This window comes from Aethalodelphis obliquidens, unplaced genomic scaffold (genome assembly GCF_003676395.1).
Source record: "Aethalodelphis obliquidens isolate GAN/ISIS:26980383/991018 unplaced genomic scaffold, ASM367639v1 scaffold20, whole genome shotgun sequence".
NCBI lineage: Eukaryota > Metazoa > Chordata > Mammalia > Artiodactyla > Delphinidae > Aethalodelphis > Aethalodelphis obliquidens.
Genome location: NW_020837964.1, coordinates 26,787,052 through 26,803,841, shown reverse-complemented (window position 1 = coordinate 26,803,841; position 16,790 = coordinate 26,787,052). Strand labels below are relative to the sequence as shown.

Genomic DNA, 16,790 nt, shown 5'->3' with positions numbered 1-16,790 from the left:
TAGTTAACTCATTTAGAGGATTAGAGGATATGGTACTTTGAATTTAATTTGAAATGCTTAAAGGAATTTGAAATTAGGTCTGCAATTTTAGTTTTAAATGCTAAGAAAATTTAACTAAGTTTGTAAACAACGTTTGATTGATTAAATCTATGAGTTTAGACTTCGATATGTTAGTATTTGAATGCTTAGGAAGATTTCAGCAGATTTTAGGCCTTTCATATTAGCTATTGGAAGTGTTTGTGCAAATCAGACCGATTAAATACGTGGTTTACTTTGAAATTGTCTAAGGAAACTAGATTAAGTATGTGAGCAATGTTTATGGTTTAACCCATTAAGTTTTGAATTAATTGAGTATCAAAGATTAACCAAAATAAATGTTCAAATTTACATACAAAACCAACCAGTTTGTAGTTATAACAAGATTTGTAGCCACAAGACAAAATAGATTTTTAAACATACAGCTTTTTCCTTTTTTTTATATAAATAAATTTATTTATTTATTCATTTATGGCTGCTTTGGGTCTTCGTTGCTGCGTGCAGGTTTTCTCTAGTTGCAGTGAGCGGGGGCTACTCTTTGTTGCGGTGCATGGGTTTCTCAATGCGGTGGCTTCTCGTTGCAGAGCACGGGCTCTAGGCACACAGGCCAAGTAGTTGTGGCTCAAGGGCTTAGTTGGTCCACGGCATGTGGGATCTTCCTGGACCAGTGCTTGAAGCCGTGTCCCCTGCATTGGCAGGCAGATTCTTAACCACTGTGCCACCAGGGAAATCCCAAAATGTACAGCTTTAATAACTAAGATATTATATAAAACACCCAGAACTCCAAGAATCCCTTTTAGAGCACAAAAGCCCTGGTTACTTGCTAAAATCCAGTGGACAGCATCTGTTTATGTCAGTCTGAGACCAGAAACTCCAAGCACCTGGCCACTAAAGGACACAAGGGCCTTGCCACACACTGTAAGGCAGAGATTATTCTTCACCCCTCCCTGCTGATGGAAATGGGGAGATATAGGAATGAGGTGAGGGGTTGTGCCTAGAGAATCACCCCTTATCTGGGAGCAAAGATGGAAGACTGCCCAAATGACTGGGGTGCTCAGCTAGCAGATGGAGGACTGCTGAATCCCAGCTCAGTGGTTATATCCAAAGACATCGTTAAAAGAGCCAGTGGCAGGCAGATGAAGCTCCTGCTAATCTGAGAGTGAAGTTCAAAGGGGACTGTGTTGGGACCCTGCATGTTATTGTTATTTTTTAAAATTTATTTTTAAACTTAAATACAGGAAAATGTACTCTTTTTGGTATAGTTTTTTTTTATATAAATTTATTTATTTATTATTTATTTTTGGCTGTGTTGGGTCTTCGTTGATGCACTCCGGCTTTCTATAGTTGCAGCGAGCAGGGGCTACTCTTTGCCGCGGTGTGAGGGCTTCTCATTGCGGTGGCTTCTCTTGTTGCAGAGCACGGGCTCTAGGCGCTTGGGCTTCAGTAGTTGTGGCACACGGGCTCAGTAGTTGTGGCACTCAGGCTCAGTAGTTGTGGCTCGCGGGCTCTAGAGTGCAGCATCAGTAGTTGTGGCGCACGGGCTTAGTTGCTCTGCAGCATGTGGGATCTTCCCAGACCAGGGCTCGAACCCGTGTTCCCTACATTGGCAGGCGGATTCTTAACCACTGCGCCACTAGGGAAGTCCCTTTGGTATAGTTTTGAGAAAGGTACCAAGTCATATAACCATTGCCACATTTAGGATACAGAACAGCTCCATTACCCCCAAATTCCCTTATGCTATCCCTTTGTAGTCAAACCCCCCACCCCCCAACCTTAACCCTTGACACCTACGGGTCTGTTCTCCATCCCCACAGCTTTGCCTTTTCCTGAACGTCATATAAATAGAATCATCCAGCCTTTTGAGACTGGCTTCTTCACTTAGCACAATGTACTTGAGATGCACGTTATTTTAAAAGTCTGTAGAATATTCTGCAAAGAGTTGCTCATCCATTCCAACACCCAGACCATTCAGGCCAGGGATATTTTAAAACATTTACCAGCCCTCTGCATGGTTACTTTTGAAGGCATCCCCATAGCATTTCAAACATTAAAAGGCAGCCATTTTTCATATTTAAGATAACTTTTTTTCCCTGTAATTTTTCTGGAATTCTCAGTTCACAGGATCGGAGAGACATTTACTTACATTTATTAAATTTTTATTTTGCAACTTTCTTATGTTAGAGCCAACACCCTTTTTTCAAGTCTCAAATATTCTGTAGGTCCCTGGAAAGCTCATAGACCTTGGACACCATGCCCCAAGTGCCTGTCAGAGCCCCACAAGAATTCCATAGCTAAAGGCATCATGGTGCCAACCTACACCAGTGAGAGAAAGCAATGGAAGACTACTTTCTCTGAATTTCAACAATGCCCTTGCTAAAAAAAGGAAAAAAGAAAAAAAGCATATGGCACAGTAATTCTTTTTTTGAAAAGATTTTATCTCACAAACATACAGACTGTGTAAGAATGTATGTGCATGTTCATTGCAACAATACTGGTAAGCATCTATCCATAAGGGATTGCTTCAACTGTGGTACATTACACAATGGAATGCTATACAGCCATGAAAAGGGGTGTGAGGTAGATCTATACATGATAACAGTAAAATTTTCCCAACTAAGTGAAAGCACAAGTTGCAGAAAAAGAATGTAAAATCTGACTACCTGTCAAATAAAAATCATTATAATTTTAAAATGTTAGTAAATGCATAGAAAATAGTCGAAAAATACATGCCAAATTTAACTGTGGTTTCCTCCAAGGCAGGGAAGAGTTTTTGGATGTGTGGGTATGTGGTTAGGGTGAGGCTGTCATTATTTACTTTTATGTAACATTTGAATTTTTTGCCATGAACATATATATTACTTTGGTAATCAAGAAAAGTCAATAAATATTACTTTAGACAATCCCAATACAAGCAGGACTACTGAAAGATGTGAACTGATGTTCTGAATTTCCAAGCACATCGTGGATGAGCTTCAGACTGTTCTTGGTTTAGTGGGTTCCTTGTCTCCTTCTCTCAAGGCCAAAACAACTTAAGCAAAAACTCTTCCTTCACCTTCTACCTACAGCTGAGCACTCTCCTACCCAACAATTATCATCCACAAAACCCAAGTTTATCTTGGTTGAGAGGTTTTTGGAAAATAAGACTTCCCACTGGTTGAGAAGGGAAATTGGATAAAGCTAGCGTTTCAGTTCTGCATGGCATCTAAAGAACTCCCAAGCCAATCGACCGTGTATGTGCTCTGAAGAGACCCTCCCTGTCGGGGAAGGCCCTCGAATGCCAGTGGGTCAACATGGTGATAACATGCTATGTAGATTAACACACACATATGAAGTACCACGTTCCTAAGAGTTTCAGGGACATGCTCATTAAAACAAGGTATTGAGATGCTGTCTCAGACACGTGGGAGACCAAAAGAAGTTTACAGAGCCTTGGGTCAAAAAGGGCCTCATGAGAGAGACCGCTTGAGAATACGAGGCCGGTGATGGAGCTGGAAAGGACCAAGTCCATACGTTCGGTGTCCTGTCACCTGGTTGGGGGCCTGCGGGCCCTCACTCGCTGGTGTCTGGGGGCAGGCACAGTCTTGAGCTCCCACACCTGAGGAATGGCTTGGATACAACAGGAGCTGGTCCAAGGGACACTGACGCCATGGTGGCCTTGAGGGACCTCTTTGCTTTCCCCCTATAATTGCTTCAAAAACTGTGAGCGTCCACACCTGGGTTCCCATAGTCACCTGTTCAGGACAAGCAGCAGAGAAGACAGGAGAAGGGATGTTGGGCAGACCAGTGGCTTTTGTGGAGAACTAGCGGGTGCCCCGTCTAGCTGCCCAGGTGTCGGGTCTGCCCGCCGCTTCTGCTTTACAGGCGGTGGGAGGACGCAGGCCTCAGCCAGACACAAGGCTGGGCAGCCACCAGGTTGTTGCTTTCACCTCCCCGTGGCACAGCTGTCCTGGGAGAGGACTGAGGGTGCCAGGGAATCTCATTTGTAAAACAGGTTTCGTTTTCTCACTTAACAGACACACCTGGTGCTTCTATTCCACCTTCTTTCACCTGTGAGTGGGCTGCTTCTCCTCCCATTCACGGGAGCTTCGGGATAATCTGAACCCCAGACCTAACCCCTTCCCCTGCCTCGGGGCAGCAGACTCAACCAGCCTCCAAGGTAAGATGCTTTTTCGGAAGGGGGCGTGGCGGGGTGGTGAGCAGTATTGGGAGGTGGAATGGAACACGGTGATGCGCAAAGGGAAAGCAAAGAATGGGCTAAGGCAGCTTCCTGAGTTCACTAGAGGTGACATTTACCTACCACGTAAATGTCTGGTTGACTCACCTGCTTTGGAAGGAGGGGTCCAGGGAGACGGACGCGTTCAAGGCGAGGCCGAGGCCTGGCTTTCCTGGCTCGCCAAGTCTGCTGGAATCACCTGCGGTCCCCCACTGCCAGGACTGGTTCACATACCTCTTCAGCTTCTCATGTCTGTCAAGAGCGTGCTGGAAATGGCCCTCCTCACCTCTGGGACTGGCCCTCTTCCCTCTGGCTAGAACCTGGCTCAAATGCCCTTCTCTCTCTCCGTCATCTGTGGCCACAGGTCTCGTTTAATGGCCCCTTCCGCACTGAAAACTCTCCATACATTTCTTTTAAAACCTTTTATTCAATAATATATACTTTTAAAATTATAATACGTAACCGCCCATCATGCCATATACGCCCCGTGCCCCCACTGGAGTCTGTGGTCAGGTAGTTAACATGGTCTGCTGGAAAAAACAGGCGGCCACGGGGACGAGCCAGGGGCGCGGGGGAGCAACAGTAACCACCATTTCGCATACCCTTCACATTTCCCATGCTTTCTGGGTCAGGAGGAAGTCAACAGGAAGCCAAAGGCGTGTGAACCTTTTACATTCAGAAGTGAGGTTTGATATACGGTGGTGGGCTGCCCTTCGGTTGGTCTAGTTCGTGCTCGCCAAACCTGCCACCGTTTTGTGTCTGCTCACGGAACGTGATCTCTCTACACACGTTAAGACGTTTGATTTGGTTCTTGTTCTGCTTATGGAAAAGTGGGAGGAACCGCAACAGACCTGGGGAGAGAGATGGGAGGAGGGGAAAGATGGCGTTAATCATTCTGACCCGGAGTGAGGACAGGCCTCCACTGGCATGTGGCTCCCTTCTCCTGGGGAGCACTGGGAATGGTATACAAGCCTGACTTTCCCACAGCACTTCGTGGAAAACCAGGTAAGAACTGACCGGTTTCAGGTTTCAAATAGCACCCTTTTTCTTCCTCTTCTGATCACCACTCACAGAGGCAGTCTTGGTCCCAGCCTTACTGTGACCGAGTCCCTCCCCTTTTCTCGGGTCCAGGACGCTAATCTAAAAGCACCAAAGCCTCTTGTCTATTCTGTGTAAGCCAAGCTACAGGTTCAGCAGCCCAGCTCCAGATACCCATCAGACCTGAACCAACTTACTTATATCTTGGGACCAAGAATCAGATGACTGTATTTACAGAGGGAAAGGGCCCAGTTCACTAATAAAGAGCAAAAATGGAGCTCAAATATTTTTAACTCCCCCCTGGAAGGAGCTGTCTGGCATGGCCTGAAAACCTCGTTCCTCCTTCCATGTCCAGCACAGCGGAGTGGGTTGTGAGATTCCAGCAGAACTCTAGAAGCAGCAGCTCAGAACGGTGCCACGGCAGGGTACCGAGAGAAAGGACAATGTATCTGGGAAGCTGTCACACAGAAACATTTCATGACCCAAACTTTCTTTGGGTACGGGAAGGGTTCTGCCGCTTAGTATTTGAGAAAGGCTGCATGGTACGTAAGGTTAAGAAATGACTCTTCAGCAGATGATTTTCAAGCATGCCACTCCACAGAGGGATCAGTGAGAAGCAAGCGCACTGATGAAAGACTCCACCATCTGCCAAACAATGGCGTGTGCCCACTTGTGTTGCAAGAAATGGGGCTGGGGAGAGGTTTTCATAAGTGCAGAACACGCTCCCACAAGGTAAAGTTGTGCAATGAAATGGTCAATCCCAAGCAGGATTGGCAGGTTCTGAGTGATACAATTCAGAAGCAAGTACCAAGAAACAATCCCCACACCACCCTAGTCCCACCACTTCTGCTAAAGTCAAGTCTTCACACCAAGGTGATTAACTGCAACCACCCGCCCACACAACTTCACCGTTCAAGGTTTATTCCTCCTCTCCCCCAAGAGACAGGAAATACAAGTTTAAGGTCCTCATAGCAGTGGCTTGTCTCCCACTTGGGAAGGCTGGTGATTCTCAACATGCTGGTGATTATCAACATTTTTATTTATGAAAACAGGATTTAACATGGCATTTTTCTTTCCTCTAAAGGGCAGCAGCACATAAATCATACATCAGTCATCCAGTGATACAAAGAGGTGGTCAATTGTGTCTGAAGTAGTCATTAGTAAAGGATCACAACCCAGGCAGTGTTGCTTTTCTGCAAACAGAAGAAAATAGTCGGCTCCATGTTTCTTGAAGACTTATCCAAGCTTTCCACTGGGTGTCAAGATTTCTGTCCCAACCTCTTAGTCACCATTTACAGCAAGAAAAGCCAGCAAGTGAAAAACTGTTAATTTATTGATTCAATGAATTTTTTTTTAAAAAAAACAATCCCCAATACATGCAGTTCAGGATTAAGTATCACATTTGTAGCACATTGTTGATTCTCTACACAAAAGTATGCATCACCTGTATAATCCCATAACATCACTTCCCCCTGCCTCTACAATACCTGGTTGGGGTCATTTTCACTGACACATCCACATAGCTCCAAAGCATATGTTATTACTGGTTTTCTTAAGCCAGATGTTTCCTCGCCACCTCCCCTCCCCTCATCCCCACCCTGGGGTTAGTTTTAATGGCAAGATGTCACTCAGTCTTAGATTTATTAAGCTCACTGACAAACTTTGGCTTCTTGTGTGCTCATATGGACCCTGCTTTTGCTTTCGGGTTTATATCTCAATGGCCTTGACTCTGATCAGTTACTATCCACTCCTGTTAATTTGTAGGAGGGAAGATTGCTTTTTCCTGTGAGTGCTCATGCAGTAACACAGGTTCCTAAACGAATCATTAATCTGAACTGGCATTAAAGGAGACTGTCAACGGGGCTCTCTCAGATCCATTTCAATGCATATGTAAAAATTCTTCCAATTGTTTGTGTCCCAAAATAGTTTTGCTTCCATCCTCATCAAAGCAGCACCTGGGAGAAGCTAAGTCATTTCCCTGAGTAGACGCAGACTGAGATCCACGGCCATGGGCTGGCTCTCTCTGGGACTCAGCATCTGCCTCAAGAGCACCACCTTGCAGTCCCACTGGAACCAATCCTGGGGGCGTTCCAGAACTCAGGGCACGTTCCAGAACTTGAACTTTGTGCTCCCTTGCTTTCTTCCCTCAAGAAGTCATGTTCCCCCACCTCAAGATCTACCTTTCAACTGTTTTTACTGATTCCCTTTCTTCTTTTAACAGCCCCCTCTCCTGTCCTCTCTCCCTGCCCCCAAGGATTATAAGCTCTTCCGTCTCCTCTGATCAATCAGTTGGAAAGCACCTTCCTTCTTTGCAAGGGAATACATATGCTTTGAGCCTCGTGAGTACCAATGTGCTGGAGAATGCCTGTGAGGAGACCCAGCAGAGTGACTGATGTTCACGTGCCTCACAGAACTGGCTCTGGCACTCCTCTAAGTGGTAAGATGACCCGGGAATGCTTGGTCTGCGTTATACACTCATTGGCTTCTCCCACCTGGTCACTTACCACGGGGCTAGGATAGGACAGGGGCAGGCCAGATGATAGGATCACGGGGAGAGTGAACTGCAAGCAAACCTGATGAAAATATTCGCACTTCATCAGTTCTGCTCTCGCCATGGGATTTCTCAGCTGAAGCAAAACCTTGCAGTTATGCTCACCTGTGGCCAATAACCTCTGATACACCAATCTGTATTTGGCACGGGAACCTTCCGTTCTCACCATACTGGGTCTATGTTCTTGAACACAGGCAGTACCTGAGATGACAGTGTAACACTACCCTGTTCCCCACATTTTTTTGCTTTTCTTTAGGAAATAATAGGTCCTTATCATAGGCACTTTTAACCTGTTACAAGGTAATGAAGCAAACAAAATGTCTAATGAAAATTACTGAGATGAATTTAAGAAATAATATGCTAACCGAAAAGGAAATTGGGTGGGTAAATCTACCACAGCTTTGTCTAAATATAAGATTAGACTCACTCACACACACGCACGCTCTCATCCCTCTTTTGGAACTCTCCAAGACTGCCTCCTAACCCAGGTAAATACTCTAAAATCTCAGGGGAGCTAGGTCCATCTGGACACAAAATGGTTTTGGAGATAGGTAAAAGAGGAAAGGTCTGGACGAGACTCAGTTCAGTTTGGGAAAGAACCACCCACAGTCAGTCAGCCAGAAGTTGGGTGTCAAGAACAGACTCAGAAAGGAGCATTTTAAACTCAGTTATTCTATATGTCTAAGGCATGAAGAGAGGTAAAAAGTATAGGTGGTGGAAAAGTAAGCTGTACGCATAAAATGGAAGAATTACCCCTTTGCCAAGCTGCAGTCACAGAACCCAAGGACAGGCAGGTGAGCTGTTTTTGCACCTACTACATCATGACCAGAGGAGAGACAGAAGTCAGTCACCTGACTCTTCTCCAGCTGCTTTTACTGCCTCTGGGGAGACCCAAGAGAAAGAAACGGGGTTACTACTTCACCAAGACCCTCCAGTAGGCTTCCTCTGCCTGGTCCAGACCGGCAATTTAAAGAAAAAAAAAAAAAAAAAAGAAGGGTGGGGGGAGGGAATGGGTGACAAAGGAGGAAATGGGTGGGGCAGGAAAGACACACAGTGGCACATCTCCCTGATAAATAATAACCAACAGTTCGGTGTTGCCTAGAAGGGCACATTAGAAGGCTTTTGATAATCCCAAACACTGAGTTTTGCTGCCTGACGTATCAATATAGGTTCACTCAAGAGCTCCTGTCTTGTTTTTGATTTTCAGGTAGAACAAATGTATACATTAATATACAGAATGTGCAATGAAGGCAGGTAGCATTGGTATGAGAACCTTAACTGAATGCATTTCCTGGCTTTGGGATCTTGTTTTATTTGAAGTTCCCACTGACCAAACAACAAAAATAGAATCTACATTTAGAGATAGGACCCGCTACCAATACCAATACGATTTTATTGGGATATGGAATGTAAACAGATGTTTTCAAACACCCTAACCTTATAAAAATGTACGGCATTATTAAATAGTAATAAAGGAGTCCTGAAGTGTGATGTGGTGGTAGACACCTTGAGCTCCAGCCTAGTGTGAGAGGTCCCCACAGCTGTAGCACGGCCCTGCAGCTGGGGTCAGGGGACTGCTTGCAAACCATGCTGATGACAAGTCCCCAGAGTGATATCAGCTCTATTTTTTTAAATTTTCTTAAACAAAATATAGCTTCCTTTGCTAACGTGAAGGCTAGCACAATGGATCCCAAGCTTTGATACTTGCCCCAGCAGCTCCACTCCTTTCCCCAAGCCCCTTGTATGCTACTCTCTCCGGTCGCTCGGGTTATCGGTGGGTGGCCCTGCCCACACAACTCCAGTCCCTGCACGTGAGAAAGACTTCTCTCTGCCAACACATTCATGTATTACCTATCAGAGCTTAAAAACGCAGATTACCCTGATTACAGAGGGAAACTGTTTCTCATGGGGATAAAAAGGGGTAAAGCATGGGAGGGGAGTACTTGTTTTTATCTCACCCAATCCGTCTTTCCTGAATAAATTCTAATAAGGATGCTTTTCTTTCTCCCTCCCTGACCTCCCTGAAGACTGACTTTCCAGCTTTAGTTATGGTTGTGAACAAAAAGTCTTTGTTTCAGAGACGTGCGTTAAAATAGGTGCACACACAGGGATGTGCTGGGAAATGAAGTTTTCCTTAAGAGGCTGGAAAAAAAAGCTACATGAAAAAAATAGCAACAAGATTTTATGGTTAGGCAGATCAACGAAGGTTACACTGAGCTCCAAGTTATGCACTTAGCATCCAACTCTTGATGAGACAGATGGACCTGTCCATGGCATCAGAAGGTTTAAAGTGATGCCTCCTGACATCAAAGGGGACTCCTGTGAGAGTGACTGCAGTTTGCTCCCAAATGAATCACTTAGAAGAAAACTGCAGGGATGAGGTACATTTCCCAGAGAGCTCATGTCAATAAAAAAAAAAAATACATAAAACATGAATTTGTAAAAGAGCTTAGAAAAAAAATACTGTCACTGTTTTAGTATCTCCTTTTCGTGAATGAGGCTGGTGTGTCACTATAGACTGCTGACATTTTGCTAAAACTTGAGCCTGAATCTCACCAAAGGAAACCCAGACCACAGTGGAATAGATAGGAAGTCAGATATTCAGAGCTTGTTGACTTGAACAGGTTAATTCAACAGTGGTCTCCTGTTAAATAAAGGTAAATGTACAACAACTCCGAGTCTCTCATCTCCCATGCATTCCAAAGGGAAAGTCCCCTCAGATACCCAACTATGTGCATCGTCAGGCTGCCAAACAGCAGTTCCCTGTAGACTAGTGCTGGGGAGTTTCTTTCTTTTTGACAGACTTTTAGGTCTTTACTCTTCTTTGCGTTTAGAAGGAATGGCTAGAATTTCTTTTTATCACACTGTAGTTTTCCTTCAAGGTTTGTGTTTGGTTGGTTGGTTTTATTGGCAAGCATCAATGCCGCATTACCCGTCGCTTTCCAGTCTTCATCGGGCCGCCGTGAGACCACTGGAAAGTACAGCATTATCTGCACAAGGCTGGGACTGCTCCTTCACCACGGGGTCTGCAAGGAAACAGGAGGACAGTCAGCAGAGGCAGGGCTGGCCAGTGCCAGGGGAGAACACCATAACAGACCCAACCTTCTTCCACAGTGACATAGACACAGGCTACCAGGAAGTCAGGGTCAGGAGGGCAACCAAAATTACAGACACTGAGGAATGATCGGGGGAAATGCTCTCACAATCAACTTGTATACCTCTTCAGAGTACAAGTTCAACTGCTAAGACTCAGGAAAAAGAGAGGCACAGAAACACCCATTTCCCACTGTTCAAAATTTCTACTGATTTTCTTATGTGTTGTTTTTCCTTGAATACTAACATCATATCCAACTCCCATTTCTTCAAAGTATGTGCAATAGATAGTAAACACTTTGGAGGAAAGGGTGAATAAAAAGAGCTACTAGAAGAACTATCGATTTTAAGCAACAGTGTAAAAATTTTTTTATAGAAGTATAGTATGTATTCAGAAAAGTAGACAGATCATGATTTGCATAATATAAACATCAGTGTTCTTAATTCAGTCAAACTCAGAGTGTAAAAATAGCTTTCTGTGACAGAAAGACAACCATTTACACTTGTCTGAGGTCTGGAAGAATGAAGGGTAACACCTTTTAAATCTGCTGTCTACTAATGCTTATGGGTTACCAGGCTCAAGACCACAGAGCAATGTATTCTTCAGGCAAGATTTAGTTAATTTCCAGAGAGGAAAAAAAGGAGAAGGAAAGAGCATATTGGTCAAGCAAGAGGTAGGCTGAAAGTTCTCATCTCACTTCAGACAGAAAATTGAGACAGATCACTTAATCTCCCTCACTCTCAGTCTCCTCTGTGACTGGTCTAAATGACGTCACACTGCCTTTAATGAGAGGAGAGTCTGGGACATACTTTATCAGTGGGGAGAACCATACACATGCAGACCGATAAGCAAGTGCATAAACTGAATATACACACATACTTTAAAGTGAGACCTAGGAAGTCTGTAATTCAGACAGGATTTTAGCGAGGTCCTGCCATACCTGCTTTCCTTTCCTCAAATTCCTTGTATTTATTTATCTTATTTCCTTCTTTAAAAATATGCTATGGTCACCTTACTACTTTCAACAAATCACTTTTTTTTTGAGGCGGAAAAAAAAAATCTTTGATTAGGTTTCCACACAAATGTATATATTTGAAAACAAAACTTTAGATACTTGTCATCTATCAACTCAGGGTCATAGGCAATGGTCATACAGATCAGACTCAAGGGAACTACAGCGAACAAGCAAACACCTTTGGGCAACTAGAAACAGATCTGCAGAGCTGTTTCAAGAGTCAAACTAATGAGGCCAAATCCCAAGCATGATTCATCCAAATACCCAGAATTCTCTTGTCAGGCCTCAAAGATAAAGAGTAGAAGAATTTCCCTTTGACAGATCAGGTCCCTGGAAACTCACAGAAGTATGGGTGCTCCATGGCCTCTTTGGCAGTCAGTCTCTGTTGATGGTCATATCGCAGAAGTTTGTCCAGAAGATCTAGGGCCTCAGGGCTGACGAGGTGTCTGTTCTCACTATGGATAAAATTTTCCCAGCGTTTCCGTGAATGTCTGAGAAGAAAAGGAAAGCATTGGTATTCTGAGATTAAATTCAACAAGAATTCTTACATATTAGGGTTAAAGCCAACAAAGTCTTAGAACACTGTGTTGATTACAAGCTCATTAAATCTCATTCTTAATGTTACCTGTCCCCCCCCCCATAGTTATGATCACAGCATCCTCAAACAAAACAGTGCTCTGTGACTGATACATAGAATTAATTATAATGTCTGCATCTGATTTAAACTTTGTAGAACCTTTCTAGATAGTTTTTTATGCCCCAGACTTTTAGTCAATTCTGGGTGAGGCACGGAGGTAGCTGAGTAATCTTTATTGTTCAGCAGATATATTTAAAGAGCCAGCTTCAGAAACATGGAGGTTCCATAAAATTACTGTCTGAAAATTGTCAACACAACATCTACGTTTCAACACTATTGTACTGTATCTGAAAATATGCCTTAAAATTTGCTCCCTTACAGAAAATCCATTACACAGAACAAGAAGAAACTACAAATCTCTTACTGAAAGAAGAATCACAGCTTTCTAAGATTTTCCATTAAAATAAGCCATATGCTATTCCAGAAAGTTTTCTGTAGCATGATTTTGTCTTCCATCTTCTATTGATAAACAGGCTATCTCTTAGAGAAGTAAAATGATTAGAAGACACATGTAAACAATGCCCAAATTTCTCAAGTTAAAAAATATATATGGGGAAAAAAAAGAATATTTCAATTCTGATATAATTAGAAAGGAGAAAGAGCTTTAGAAAGTGATTTCAGCTAACCTTTTCACTTCTGAATTGGGTAAATTAAGACCCTCTTTCTTTCTCTCTCTTACTTACTGTCCCAGGATATCGTTGAAGTGTGGATCTAGGTCTATGTGATACTTCTTCAGATACCCATACAGCTCATCTGTACCCAGAACCTTGGCAATGCGAACAAGCTGAAACACAAAACAAACTGACCAAATTACTGAGCACAGCCCGCGGGGATGCTGGACCAAAGAATTAGGAGACTTCCACATCACTAAATTTCCAGGGAACAGATACAGATCTGAGCCCGAGGCGGACAGGCAGCAGACTCACAGATATGAAGTTCACATGAATGCAAATTTCCAAAATGCCTTTAAAATGATAACACAACTTATGACAATAATATTCTAGAGGCTGATGATTATGGGAACATAAAACCTAATGATTAGAATCTTTTTTTTTAAAAATAAATAAATTTATTTATTTATTATTTATCTTTGGCTGCGTTGGGTCTTTGTCGCTGTGCTCGGGCTTTCTCTAGTTGCGGCGAGCGGGGGCTACTCTTCATTGCAGTGCGTGAGCTTCTCATTGTGGTGGCTTCTCTTGTTGCGGAGCACGGGCTCTAGGCACGTGGGCTTCAGTAGTTGTGGCTCTCGGGCTCTAGACCACAGGCTCAGTAGTTGTGGCACATGGGCTTAGCTGCTCCACAGCATGTGGGATCTTCCCGGACCAGGGCTAAAACCCGTGTCCCCTGAATTGGCAGGCGAATTCTTAACCACTGTACCACCAGTGAAGTCCCTAATGACTAGAATCTTGTTTTATTAGACAAGGAGGTACCTGACTTCCTCATAGACACAATTTGGAAGTTGGGCAGAACACAGCACACTACCTGTCTCTACCTTTGGGGACCACAGACAAGATTTTGTGAAACTCTTTACCCTGAAGAAAAGCTTATATGCAGATACTGGATGATATTTAGTGGCTCAACAACAGCATCCCTATCGAGATGCTATTTTCTTGGCATCTGCCTCCAAATGGATAGGAGCCAGATGATGTTTGCTTACCTGGTCATAGTTATCCTGTCCATGAAAGAAGGGCTCCTTTCGAAAGATCATGCTCGCTAACATACAGCCCAAACTCCACATATCCAGGCTATAATCATACATCTGAGGAAACAAAGACAACCGTCAGTCAAGGGTGTTACAGATGTCATTTTTCTGATCTGAGTTTCTAGGTTGCTAGTCTTTAGTTGACCTCTTCAGATATTTTAAAATTCAAAGCCAAAAAAAAAAAAGTAGCTGAGAAAAGTCCATAATTATCATTTTGGGGTAGAATAAAGACTGGATTTTATTTTATTTTATTTTATTTATTTATTGGCTGCATTGGGTCTTCGTTGCTGTGTGTGGACTTTCTCTAGCTGCAGCGAGTTGGGGCTACTCTTCGTTTTCATACGTGGGCCTCTCACTGTGGTGGCTTCTCTTGTTGCGGAGCATAGGCTCTAGGTGCGCGGGCTTCAGTAGTTGTGGCATGTGGGCTCAGTAGTTGTGGCTCATGAGCTCTAGAGCGCAGGCTCAGTGGTTGTGGCACACGGGCTTAGTTGCTTCGCGGCATGTGGGATCTTCGTGGACCAGGGATGGAACCCTTGTCTCCTGCATTGGCAGGTGGATTCTTAACCACTGTGCCACCAGGGAAGTCCCAAGTCTAACTTCTTCAGCCAGGTGACAGATTCCTGGGAATGGTACCCAAAAGGTGGCAAACCTTTTCCCCAAAAGTAGTGAGGTCGTGGATGGAATGTAGGCCCAGTTCTGTAGCTGTTTTTTCCTAAACTGTCTCCCCGGGAACCAAGATCATCTACAATGATCCTGGATACATACCTTTTGTATCCAAGACTGGCTTTTAAATGTATCCAAATTGACTAAATAAAAACCAGGAAAAAGAAAAAGCCAAGAAAAGCCCTAGCAAAGGTAAAAAGAACCCAGAGGTGCTTCACTAACATTTTACCTGATAGTCCACAAGGAGCTCTGGTCCCTTGAAGTACCTGGAGGCTACGCGGACATTGTACTCCTGGGCGGGATGATAAAATTCCGCCAGACCCCAGTCTATCAGTCGCAGCTATAAATACGACAGAAATAAAACATGTGAAAGGAGTGTCTCCAGATGCCTGTGTCTTACAACAAGGCCACATCTAATTAATAACAATTATTTGCCCACATAAAAAATGTTAGCAAGTGCACTGGCTAAAAAGATACACTTTTCAGCAACTGCTAAGAGGTCATTTCTAGAGCAGAGCACTTGGAATCTTATTTGCTTTTTCTTTTTTAAAATTTAAATTATCCTGGCTTATCATTCTCTCTAGATCAATAAAGCTTAAGCTTGTCTTCTGCCTCCATACCAGCTGCATGTGTTAACATACCCCCTCATTACTGACAGCTTTCATTATAAGCTCTAGTCATTAACAGAAAAGGCTGGGGACATGTGCCCCACTCCAGGATTGAAGCATTGCTCTAGCTTTTCATTAATCTAACACTAGCTGATTCATTTACTCACCAGTCAGGGACAATCAGAACTGAGAATAGAAAATAGGAGGGACCCAAGTATACTTTTTAAGGCCAGGCAGGTTGGTCTGAGGGTCATTAAGAAAGGAAGTAAAAATCACCAGCTGTAGTTTCTGTCTTGAGGCCCTCCAGAAAATCATGACCAAAGTAAACAAGTGACTACAGTCAGGGTCAGCTGTCTACTCTTCTTGTGTACTATGCTTATGTGAAGTAGAAACCAACACTGGAGACTAGAGAAATAACAGTATCACAAGTCTGCCAAAGAAAACAGCATGGGTCTTCAGAAACTACCTAGGTACTGGCCAGAGTTTTGATTGGCTCTAAGCCTTCCAATGAAAGGCTTTTCACTGCCTGGCTGTAATGGTACCTTTTTCTGTTGGTGATCTATCATGACATTGTGAGGTTTCACATCCCTGTGCATGATTCCCTTGCTGTGGCAGTAATCCAGAGCCTATTAGATAAGAAAGCACAGAGAAAAGTAAGCAAACCCTCTACCACCCCGCAATGCAAGCATATTCTTTTTATTTTTTTTGATTCTGAAAGCTTTTATTGAGCATTGTCAAATTTGTAAGCTTCATAGGTATGGACATCATATTTATAAATGCCCTTCTGTAAGTGCTACCATAGATGTGAAATTCTTGCCTTTAATATCATCTTTGAAAATGTTAAATTGAGAATTCTGTTAACATTTTAAGAATTGGCATATTGTATTACTGCAAGAGATCTGATTTTCAGCATCTGCAAGCATATTCTTATTTGTTTGTGACAGCTTGATCTGAATACAGCCTCTCAAGGGGCAGCCTTACTGTCTGTAACAAAAGAGAAAAAACATGCTTCAGAAGGCACCCCTTGCTCTCTGAGCACACTATGCTGGCAGCTGGTAGAAAGGGGGTGTGGAGAGGACACCAAGGGCTATGATGAAGATTTCTTAAAAAGGGGGAATGATATACTTCTTTAGGTGCTCCTCTCCTACTTGTAGCTGGTAGCAATAAATCAGCCACCTCGATTTAGAAATCATACATCAATCTGTTGGTCTAATTTGATGAGTTTAAAACCAG

General features: G+C 43.4%; 1 protein-coding gene across 5 annotated transcripts in view; it reads right to left on the bottom strand.

Annotated features, from left to right (window-relative positions):
- Window positions 1-4,656: 4,656 nt before the first annotated feature.
- CSNK2A2 (casein kinase 2 alpha 2) overlaps window positions 4,657-16,790 on the bottom strand; it is a 38,508-nt gene continuing 26,374 nt past the window's right edge. For 2 of the 5 annotated variants that reach the window (XM_027119743.1, XM_027119747.1), the window contains exons 6-11: window positions 16,100-16,183; window positions 15,179-15,289; window positions 14,242-14,343; window positions 13,268-13,368; window positions 12,290-12,438; window positions 6,309-10,864 (exon numbers count right to left, since the gene is read on the bottom strand). In XM_027119743.1, coding sequence (XP_026975544.1) covers window positions 10,788-10,864; window positions 12,290-12,438; window positions 13,268-13,368; window positions 14,242-14,343; window positions 15,179-15,289; window positions 16,100-16,183 — 624 coding nt within the window. In that variant the 3' untranslated portion in view covers window positions 6,309-10,787. Of the gene's footprint in view, window positions 5,101-6,308; window positions 10,865-12,289; window positions 12,439-13,267; window positions 13,369-14,241; window positions 14,344-15,178; window positions 15,290-16,099; window positions 16,184-16,790 lie in introns of those variants that run through there. The other 3 variants (XM_027119744.1, XM_027119745.1, XM_027119746.1) reach the window with 3 other exon arrangements.